Genomic DNA, 11,587 nt, shown 5'->3' with positions numbered 1-11,587 from the left:
ATTGCCATCGACTCCAACGTTGACCCACACTAAATGAACCGCTATCCTCATTTGATCGATTCTTAAAAATGATTGTAGAATTTCAAACAGTAAATCCTCTCTGCTTCTGGAGTGGCAACATGTCAAACTCGTTAGGACTGCACGAGTCTGATGCAATTACCACTCTCTCTGGCCTGACGTCCTCTACCCACTGTAACGCAATAACTATATGGCCATCATCTCACATGCAAACACAGATACCTCATCACTGAGTCTCTTCCCACACTCTAAATGGAATTCTGGGATTACTGCTGCTGCTGCTGTTCTACCAGTTTTAGGGTCTTTAGATCCATAAATCTGTATTTAATTGTGGTAACTGATGTACGACTTGAAGATCTTACAGTTTCCCCAACGTTATCTCTCATCAGTTCAAGGAGGCCAAGATCTATTCCAGGCTGTGGCAGTAACCAAAGAGGAACAGCTGGACCACAGCTGGAGAATAACTCCTATAACCTAATTCACTAGCCTTCTTCTGAACAACCCAACCAAAGCTCTTTGTTGGCCTGTTGTCATGTTCCCAGCATGGCTCAATTGCACTTATTGTTGGATGGTTGTTATGTCCTTGTAAACTGACCCAATATGTCATCATGATCTGGATTCTTCTCAACTCCAACGGCATTTCCCCCATTTCTACCTGCAATGCCGGCACAGATGTTGTTTTAAAGACCCCACTACATAATCTTGACGCTTGTATTACATCCAGTTTTCCCAACAAGGTTTTAGACGCCGACCTATATTCCACACAGCCATAGTCTAGAACTGATCTTGGCTAAGTGGAGCGCAGGGCCGTCCTTCAATCAGAGGAGCGGCAGTTTGTTCCCCGGCTCCGCTAGGAGCATGTCGATGTGTCCTTGAGCAAGACACTTAACCCTAAAATTGCTGGTCTTTAAGTTTGGATGTCTTTTTATATATTTAACTATGTTATTATTATAATTGCAGATATACGATTGGGCATATTTTAGTTCTTGGATGTCATATTTATTTCAACATTTATATAAATAAATATATGTGAAGATAGCGTCATTTCTAAATCATACAACTGTAAATTTAAGAAATTTAAAAACTGAGCCAACTGTCCAAACATCACAGCTACATAAACAGGCTCCACACGGAGGAAAAGCAACGCTGCAAGTTTCCATCAGTGACAATTGTGCTTTTCTTTTAACATGTTTTGTGATGCTTCACAATCATTAATCGATGGACACATTCCAGTGCTCTGACTGAAAAAATGTTGACATCAAGTACGATGTAGGCTTTCTCAATAAATATCTTTATTTACAGATGCTAAATAAGTAACCTTATATATTATTATTGTTATTGCACAAAATGAGACTAATAGCCAACAATCTAGCATTAAGTATTACAATTAGACAGAAAATTTGGATTTTGTTATACTATATTTATCCTGTTAATTAAGGATAAACTTGACTCTGCATTTGACCCATCCCCATATATGGGGAGCAGTGGGATGTCTTTGACAGGCGACGCGTCAAAGCGCAAGGTTCGAAGAGCCAACCTTGTGGTCACCAGACAACCCTCTTAACCCAGTGAGCCACGGTCACCCACCTTTTCCACTAAAAAAAATCTAAGAGCCAATCAGCTCTTTGATCCGAAGACAGCAAGAAGTTTCCCATCATGCCCTGGGGTCATGCAGTCGGTGGAGAGCAATTCTGCATAGCCTGGCTCTCACGTGAGATCATCGTTACGCACGTTTTCACGACAGAGTAAGTCGGACGCAAATCTACCCAGCATGAATTGTGCGCCTATCGCCGGTGATCGATTCTGCGCACGCCTGGCTCAAGTCGAACGAGCCTACTATAAGAAACGTAAGGGTTAATATACGAGCGTGACTGTGGCTTATTTGCTGCTGCATGTAGGCTATGCACCAGGTTTGCACGTACAGCGTGCAAAATGACAGATGATGAAGGTAAAACATTTTCTGTAAGATATAATCAGACCATATAATTGCCTAAATATACTATGGCAGCCTATAGATCTGGGTCTAACCGGGAAAGGCACGGCGTACGTACGTGCGTGACGTGCATCACGTGACTTACACTGTAGCCACGTCGTCAGCCGGAAAAACAGGAAGTGTTTCATTGCTGACGCTAAACTGCTGAACACCCACAAAACTAAACAGTAAGGGAATTAAAAACAACTTATTGCTCTTTCATTTGTAACTTCGGGTGGTCTCTTATGTTCAGCGCTGGAAGCCCCAGTGTTTGCTGTCTGTTAATGTATTTCAAGTTCGTTAATGTAAATGTAAGTAAGTCTCAGTCAATTGTTACGATTCAGTTGCTCTATTTAGTAAGCGACAGACTGACGCCCTAATTTACTGCAAACTTTGCCCTCCTCTTGCCCTTTGACATGTTGTATAAAAGCTTATCTTAGGCGTTGATTTCAGCCTGCGTTTTAAAGACATGTTCGTTATGTTTCAATGAATCTAAAAAGGCTCAAAAGATGTTTTCAGTCTATTATCTATATGAAAAAAGTTCAAATGAATCCAGCCCAACCAGCTATAACATAACAAGTACTTCTACTTTTGATACTTTCCATGACAATAACTCTGCACTGTAAATTAAGCAAGCGTTTGATTGTTTTATTTTTGCATTGTTGTAGTGGACCTTATTACTTCTTCCACCACTGTCTGGTCTGTTTATGTCTTTATTATGTGTTTCAGAGATGGCCCAGTTTCAGGAAGTGTCAAAGCAGTCTGGTCTGCACCCTAAGCCTGCAGGGTTGGTTTTGCAGTATGGTACTGCTGGTTTTAGGACCAATGCGAAATTACTGGACCACATTATGTTCAGGATGGGACTATTGGCCACCTTACGCTCCAAAAAGACCAAAGCCACCATTGGAGTCATGGTCACCGCATCACACAACCCTGAGGTGAGAAAGACATGCAGAAATATTAACGTGTCTTTGGGTCTTGCTATAGGTCTATGATTTAGTTTGTATTGTGTGTGGATATTTTAGATTATTGGTTTTATATTCCAATCATTATATTGTTTATTTAACCTTTCTTTTCATATTCTTAATTGAAAATTGTCAGGTTCAACCTCTCTCTATCTCTTGGCTAATTTCATGTGATCTTACCAGAATAAACAATCCTATAAACACATCACAACCCTAAACGTCCTCCTGTGTCTCTCTTGATATCTGTACTTGTGTAGGAGGACAACGGGGTGAAGCTGGTTGACCCCATGGGGGAGATGGTGACACCGACATGGGAGGGCTACGCCACCCAGCTGGCCAACGCCGAGCAGGAAGACTTGCTCGCTGCTCTGAAGGACATTATAGAGAAGGAGGCTATAAAAATGAGCCAGGAGGCGAACGTGTTTGTGGGCAAAGACACCAGGTATCTGATCTTCTTCGTTTGGATTTCTTAGATACACCTAGGCCAACCAAGTAACAATGCAGAAAGCTAAACTAACTCACATATTTATGACTTTTTATGCCTCTTAGTTTTGACAGACAGCTAACTATTTAAAACACACACGTGTCATCTAACTATAGAAGCAGCAGTGTGAGCCTTTCAGAGGCAGTATTGGATGGGGTATCTGCACTCGGTGGTCAAAGCAAAGGTGGGGTTAATTAAACTTGTTTGTCCTCATATTAAACTTGTTTGTTTCCTGACTTAGTTTTATTATTTGCTCTTTATCTGCCCTCTGACTCTCTCATCTGATTCCATCAGACTATGGTTTGGTGACCACCCCGCAGCTCCACTACATGGTTTGCTGTCAGAACACTCAGGGTAAATATGGAGAAGCCACAGTGGAGGGATACTATAAGAAACTCTGCCAAGCTTTCATTCAGCTCACAAAGAATGTAAGAAAACATTATTCAAGCCCTGTACATTTGAGTGTGTGTGGTTTTTGCAATACATCCATCCATCCATGCAGGAATCAGCCATTTCTCCGTACCTCCATCTTTTTCTCTCTGGTAGGCGTCCAATTGTACAGACGACCAGAAGCACCTCTCTGTGGACGGCGCTAATGGCATTGGGGCCCTAAAGGTGCGTGAGATGGAGAGTCACCTGAAGAGGGAGCTGCACCTATCGCTGTTCAACGACGGCAGTACCGGAAAGCTTAACCACCAGTGTGGGGCTGACTTCGTCAAAGTGCAGCAAAGACCTCCAACAGGTGCGACTGTGCTTTCTAGACTTGTCAGAAGAAGCAATATAAATTCATATTATTTGTCAAAAAAAGAAAATATTTTTCATTTACTTACTAAATATAGTATCATAAATAGAGTGACAACAAAACAGTAGATGTTCATATAATATCATAGATGCAATATTTGACCACTAGATGGAGACTGTTTATCACAAATTGCTAAAATAATTACTATAAATTCTGGTCTTACACTCGCAGTTACACTCTTAATATGACATCTTTGCCAAGTTATGTGTCCCTGTAGATGCAGCTTTTGTTAGAGAAGGGCCAAATAAACGTATTTAACCAAGAGAAAACTTGAACATCAGAAAGATGGGTGCTGTTTTCAATTATCTCTCTCTCTCTCTCGCCTCTTCTCTCTCTTTGTAAAGGCATGAAGATGAACTCGGGGGAGCGCTGCTGTTCCTTTGACGGTGACGCTGATCGAATAGTTTACTACTACACTGACTCTGAGGGACAGTTTCACCTGCTGGATGGAGATAAAGCGGCTACTCTCATCAGCACTTTTCTTAAAGAGCTGCTCACACAGGTATACTCACAAATGCAAACCCGTCAAGGATAAATAAGCACAAATGTACACAAACCTATAATAAATAGTTTGTTTCTGTTCATACAGGCTGGTCTAGACTTGGAGATAGCAGTGGTGCAAACTGCTTATGCTAATGGAAGCTCAACAAACTATTTGGAAGACACTATGAAGGTGAGAAAACACAAGTGGGAATCTTTTATTTCTTTTTTATATGAGTAAGTTCACACATTTTCGTGTGACTTAGGTGATCGTGAGGTGTACTAAAACTGGAGTGAAGCACCTTCATCATGCAGCCAAGGAGTTTGATATCGGTGTGTACTTCGAGGCCAACGGTCATGGAACTGTGAGTAGATCAGCCACACTTAAACAGATCACGTCAATCCCTAAGCTAGCACAGTATTACAACACATCCATCAATAAATGTGTCTTATGAATCTGAACATGGTGTAATGTGTTGTGGCATGATGTGTTTGTGTTGCTGTCAGGTGTTGTTCAGTAAGGCAGCTGAAGAGAAGATCCAGCAGCTAGCTGAGGACTCCAACACCAACGACGAGAGGAAGAGAGCAGCTCTCCTGCTGCAGAACACTGTCAACGTCATCAACCAGGTGGACACGCACATAAAACACATTTCACTCGACCGTTAAAGCAAACGCAGCAGTATTATTAAAGTCACTCCCAGTTCTGATGTGCTACTCTGTGTTTTTATCTTCTACAGACTGTAGGTGATGCCATTTCTGACATGCTGCTGATCGAAGCCATACTAGCCATCAAGGGTATGACTATCCAGCAGTGGGACTCCATCTACAAAGACCTGCCAAACAGGCAACTCAAAGTCAAGGTACTCATGCGTTGATGTACAACATTTCTGATAGCAAATCCCGTGGGGAAATTGTGTCTTTGCCCCCTTCGAAGTGCAGATGCTGCTACAAAACAGGCCTTAAAAAGTCTAGTTTTAAATTTTATTGGATGAATTATATGTGAAAATATTCTACCTAGATTAAAAAGTATGCCTCAGTTCTCTCTCTCCATCCTTGTACTTGAGAGCTGCTTCAGCTGCAGTTTTAAAATTACAGCTTTGTTGTGATTTCTTGACTTGACAAGTTCGTGAGCATGAAATTAGGCCTCTTTTCTGGTTTTGATCAGCAGCAGGTTTTACCCAAACATGATATCCATTATGAGTCCTCCAATTTCACCATCACAGCCTTTATTATTATCAATAAAAAAGTACTTCAATTCGATATACATGTGACTGAAGTAGCCCTTGACTTGGTAGGGTGTCAGTGTCTTGCTCAAGAACACTTTCAAAGACTCCAGGAGAGCAGAGTTGTTACTTTAAGCACTTTTACAGTTTTGTACATACTCTGTTCTCCTATCTGTGCCACTTATTCATGGATGTACTGTGCATAAAAAGTCATAAACAGCTGTATCTGGGCTTTATTTTATTTTTTTCTGCAGGTGTCGGACCGCAGGGTGATAGACACCACAGACGCAGAGAGACGGGCAGTGAGCCCAACAGGACTTCAGGAGGCCGTCGACAGTTTAGTGAAGAAGTACAGTCAGGCTCGCTCCTTCGTGAGACCCTCTGGCACCGAGGACGTGGTGAGAGTTTACGCCGAGGCAGAAACACAGGTGAGACTTCCTTTTTGGTTCTCTTTTGGACATTTTCCCGTCCTCTTGCTTCTTTTGTCCTGTGATACAAACCGGTATTGTGTCTGTGTTTTAGGAGAGCGCTGATGCCCTTGCACACGAAGTCAGCCTTGCGGTTTATCGTCTTGCCGGGGGAGTGGGCGGGGAACCCAAACCATTGCACTAGATACACTTACGCACCGTCACACAACACTGACTAATCAATCTGTGCTTCTTTAATGCAATCCAACGTAAGTTGTAATTTATCAAAATTGTTTCTGTTTGGTGAGTTGCCAAATAGTTTTATACAGTTAATTGCACTTGGTACTTTACTCTAGTTCACTCTATTTCTTTGTATTTATCTGTCATTGGGGCACACATGGGGAGACAATGAAGGGGTTTTATGCTACTTTAAGTAGTGCTTCTCATGTAATGTCATTGTGTTTCAAACAGGCTGCTACGTGCCTGTAAATATGGGTTTCTATGTAATATAAATATGCTGCTTTACCTTATATATGCCATAGTTAAAACATAAATTGTCATTACAAACAAATTTAGAAAGTCTTAACTTTTGGTTAATATGTAACTTTGTACTAAATGGAATCTTTTTGACCGGTTACTCTATGTAATTTATTTGAAATAACAAGTTTACACGAGGGAGTTGTAGCGATTGGTCTTGTCCGTTGGAAAGCATTTGCTACTTTGGTTTAAATAAATAATGGAAACAAAGAAAATAGATAGTGTTTGTGTAAGTGTCTCTTTTGATTTAAATGAAAACCACAACTGTGATTGCTTGCTGTTTATTGTTACTTTGAAAGACACATTTCTGACACACAGGAGGATTAAATGAGCAGAAAAGCAGTGTGAGAATTAGGAGCACTGGACATGGTGTGTAGCGTTCTTAATGTAAAGTATCCACGGAGGATGAAATCAGTCCTTTAAAATGGCACATGCTGCATCAGTACGAGTTGTTTTCTCTCCATTTCAAAATTGAATGCTGAATAACATAATAACATAGAACGTTGTTGCACAGCGTATAGCTAGCAAGGGTCTCTAGGTGAGATCTGGGGTAAATGAGCAATCTATTCTTCATCTGTGTCGTCCGCCGCTCCAGAAATGGTGATGGTGTGCTCCAGCGTGTCGCGCTCATAAGTGTCCTCATCTGTCTTAACTGTTCTGGGAAAAAATGGATGGAGAAATAAGAAGTTTTACCGTATCAGTAAGAGATTCTGATTGAGAACAAAATACAAATGTTTGTTATTATTATTAGTATTATTTTAGATGTACAATCCCAGATTTATTTTAATATTTTTTCGTGCAAAGGGTTATACATAAAATAGGGACAAAATAGGAATAGACAGAAACAGAAATATAGGCCAAACAAAGCATAACAAACTTGTGTGTATATTTGAAACTGTTAGAGAAGAGAGGGAAGCCTGAGCAAATACTAGTAGTAATGATATTAATGAATAATATTGATTAATAATAATGATAATGTCAGACAATAGACATTCCGTTCCAAAGTCACCCTCTACCTGATCAGGACAGTCCTCCTCTCAGACCTCTCAGTCGCCTGCTCCTCTAAGTGACTGTCTGATGAGGCCACCTCCACCCGGGCAGTAGCCGGAGCTTTCTCAGCCCCGCTACTGGTCGTGTCGCCGGAGGCCCCGTCTAGCTTTGAAGTGGCTGCAGGGGCCGAGGCATCGTGCATGCAGACACCTGAGGTGAGATGCAGTCCTCCAGTGAGGGACAGGTTTCGGACCATGGTGTCCAGACGGCTGTCTTCCACCTCAATCAGCTTCCTGACAAATGAACAGAGGGGAACGAAGTTGGAACGAATGCCGCATTGCGAATGGAAAACTACCCTGCGTGTCTTGTGTTTTCTACCAAATGTAAAACAGTCAGGTTAACATACTGTGGAAATGGCATGAAGGTACGTTTTGTTCACCTGTAGGTGGTGATCTCAATTTCCAGAGCCATCTTTACATTTAGCAGTTCCTGGTATTCCCGCAGCAGCAGAGCGATCTTCTCTTTGGTCACCTTCAGATCCAGTTTAATCGCCTCTATACGCTCCTGTTGCAAGAGAAAGAATACAACAGAATCGCTTTATTTTAAGGCGTTTGGGGCCAGAGGATGACTAGAGAAGGTCTTCATATTCACATCATGTCACCTGTAAGTCCTCCTCCTCCTCCTTGTACTTTCCCACTGCATCACGAATCTGAGCCTCCAGATACTCATTCTTTGTCTTCAGTGCCTCCAATTCACGTTCCTTGTTGAGAAGCTATACACACACACATAAACACACACACCTGTTGTATGCTAAGAAGTAGTTGTAGTCACCATAAATGAGCACAGAGCATCATACTCACATCCTTCTTATAGCCTGCGATTTCCTCTCTAATACTTCGAGTGCTTCGAACGTGTTTGGTGGAGGCGCTGCTCAGGTCCTGAAACTTTGTCCCGTACCAAGTGTCCATTTCCTGGAGAACAAACATTAACAGTGTTTCAATGTAACGACCTACCATTATTTCACAGTTCCTTAATGTGGACTGTTGAACATTAGAGATGTTGAAGTGAACATGGTTCATTTTTGCACCCTACCTGCAGGTTTTTTGCAGCAATGCTGTCATACTGAGACTGTATCAGTTTGAGAGCAGAGGAGAGGTCCGGGAGGCCAAAGGTTAGGTCCACCTTGGTGGTTGCTGAACAGATCATTTGCACCAGCTCCTCAATTTCCTTTCAGCAGACCACAAACAACCAGAGTTAGAGGATCAGTGATAGAAAGGTTCACCCCACCACTCTGCACCACTCGTCAGTCACAGCTTTCCCCTTTAGCTTCCTATGAGTCCTTCACACCATGCTGATAATTGCCACGTTTGCGGCGTTACTCACTCTATCCATCAACGAGGTCTCTTCTAAGTTTAACTTGTCGTTGCAATAATTACCAGCCCATTAAACCATTAATAATAATATGAAAGGCATGGCAGCCACCAGCCACTGACTCATACACATAGTGTGCAGTGGATGGACAGACAAGCATACATTACCTCCTTGTGAACTCTCTGAAGGAAGGCCAGCTCAATCTCCAGGTTTTCCAGCTGTTTCTCCAGCGCAAACCGTAATGAAGTTGATTTATCCACTTCCTGGGACATTGAAACACATCTGGTTTGAATGGTTTTGTGAAAGGAAGCCAGTTCTGTTCACAAGCCTTGTAAATGAATTTAAAGCTTTTAATTTTCACTATAAGATTCTTACCGGACGGAGATTCTCAATATCATGCTCCGCCTTTTTCCGGGCATTCACAGCCTCATCGTATTTGGCCTTCAGCATCTCAAACTGGCCCAACATCGCCTCCTTGGCTGCCAAAGACATATCCTACAAATAATGCAGATAATGGGGTGAAAATGAGCTCCAATGTTACCAAACCTGGCTTCTGCAATAATCACATCAAACCATGATCTAAATATGTTTCAGTCAGGAGATGTGACCTCCCTCACCCTCTGGATTCTTATTCTCTCTGCGTCCCTGTTGAGCTCCTTCAGCTGGGACTCATACAGCTGCCTGAGGCCTGATGGTCTCACATGGCGGCTCTTCAGGGCCTCAATCTCAACTTCCAGCAGCTTGTTTTTTGACTCCAGGTTTCGCACCTACAAGAAGAAATGCCAGAGACATAGACATACCGGATGATTACAAGTTTAATTAATGTACAAAAACAAAGTCAGTACAGTATTTTTGTGCATGTGTTGCATTTTTTATAGTGCCTTATGTGAGAATAATTGAAGAAAGAGTTCAGGGTGGAAAACACCATCAAGAAGTCAGATTGCAAAGTTCACGTCAAGAAATTAATATGATGATTTCCGTGGCATTTAAGGAGTGAAACAAGAGCACATGTGTGTCTGTTTGCAGTTGGTTCTCTCACCTTTTCAATATACACTGCCAGGCGGTCGTTGAGTGCTACCATCTCCTGCCTCTCAGTGGTGCGGGTCGTCATAAAGGCCTGGTTCTCTGCTGCAGCCGCATCCAGGTCCAGTTTTGGCCCTAGCCCCATGGACATGCCAAAGCACAGCGCTCCCATACTCGCACTGCTGCAGACGGGACCGGAAATGAGTTTCAACTTGAATAATAAATTTGATTCATTTCATTTTATGGATGTTTTTATTTTGACACATTAATTAATTACGACTGAGTGTAAGTCAACATAATCAGTGAAGTAAAGTAACTAAGTACTAAGTATGAGGTATACTTGTACTTTACTTTATACTTCTACTCCACTGCATTTCACAGGGAAGTATTGTACTTTTTACTCCACTACCTTTATTTGATACATTTAGTTACCAGTTTACTTTGCAGATTAAGAGCATAGTAATACAAAGTATAATCAAAAATACATTATGATGTTTTTTTTTTTTGTATTTTTGATAAAGATAAGACTTAATTGAAACCTTGGTTGAATTCAAAAGCTCCCTGGCATATAGTAATAAATAAGCCAGACCTTTACCAGCTGCTACAATAAAGTATCATAAACAATAATATATTGATACTCATAATTCAAAATTATAATATGCACTATTCTGAAATGGACTGTAAATTACTTTACTTTTGGCACTTTAATTTTGATGCCAATACTTTTGTATTTCAACTTAATTAAAAGATCTGATATTACCCTGGAGGTGACTCACCTGTTCATGCAAGCCTTGTTTGAGATGGCTCTGCGGCCCATCGTCCCACTCCGGGTGAAACTGGCCGACCGGTGGCGGGTCCCCCTTCGGGTGGGAGAGCGACTGGACACCCGGAGCTGGTAGGCAGGAGGGGCAGCCAGGGTCCCCTCGAAATGCCGGCGGTATGAAGACATCTTCTCTGGACTGCGGCTCATGTTGACGCTCCTGTCAGTTCTGTATTAACTTTAACTGGGGGACTGGAAACTGGTCACTCGCACCTTTTGGTCTGTGGTGGGGTCTTTATATAGGCTAACGTTACCAGCCCTTCCCTAAACACTACACAGGAATGTTGAACCTTCCCAACCCAAGAATGAATGTCCCTACAAACATTTATCAAGGTTGCGTGAATTTATTTATTACAGACGACAGAAATAATCTTAATTTTATTATCTGATGACTAACATGCATAGGAATGTGCGTGCCCACATTTACTGGACATATTAAAATAAATTAACTTTTTTTAAATAGAAATGATATATATATATATATATATATATATA

General features: G+C 41.6%; 2 protein-coding genes across 2 annotated transcripts; one reads left to right on the top strand and one right to left on the bottom strand.

Annotated features, from left to right (window-relative positions):
- The first annotated feature begins 2,104 nt into the window (after window positions 1-2,104).
- Window positions 2,105-7,505, top strand: pgm3 (phosphoglucomutase 3). The gene is made up of 13 exons (XM_031865873.1): window positions 2,105-2,178; window positions 2,720-2,928; window positions 3,213-3,397; window positions 3,556-3,623; window positions 3,734-3,867; window positions 3,986-4,181; window positions 4,586-4,743; window positions 4,831-4,914; window positions 4,988-5,086; window positions 5,229-5,348; window positions 5,459-5,581; window positions 6,199-6,372; window positions 6,467-7,505. Exons 2-13 carry the CDS (start codon window positions 2,722-2,724, stop codon window positions 6,554-6,556), a joined length of 1,638 nt encoding a protein of 545 aa, XP_031721733.1. The 5' UTR covers window positions 2,105-2,178; window positions 2,720-2,721; the 3' UTR covers window positions 6,557-7,505.
- On the bottom strand, window positions 7,452-11,242 carry ngs (notochord granular surface). Its single transcript, XM_031865874.1, has 11 exons — window positions 11,049-11,242; window positions 10,289-10,454; window positions 9,867-10,016; window positions 9,625-9,744; window positions 9,417-9,512; window positions 8,971-9,105; window positions 8,739-8,849; window positions 8,540-8,650; window positions 8,318-8,442; window positions 7,905-8,171; window positions 7,452-7,545 (listed from the first exon to the last, which is right to left on the bottom strand). Exons 1-11 carry the CDS (start codon window positions 11,240-11,242, stop codon window positions 7,452-7,454), a joined length of 1,569 nt encoding a protein of 522 aa, XP_031721734.1.
- Between the last annotated feature and the right edge of the window lie 345 nt (window positions 11,243-11,587).

The sequence above is a fragment of the Anarrhichthys ocellatus genome, unplaced genomic scaffold (assembly GCF_004355925.1).
Source record: "Anarrhichthys ocellatus isolate YVR2014 unplaced genomic scaffold, GSC_Weel_1.0 scaffold34, whole genome shotgun sequence".
In the NCBI taxonomy this organism is placed as follows: domain Eukaryota; kingdom Metazoa; phylum Chordata; class Actinopteri; order Perciformes; family Anarhichadidae; genus Anarrhichthys; species Anarrhichthys ocellatus.
This window is presented reverse-complemented; position numbering and strand designations above follow the sequence as displayed.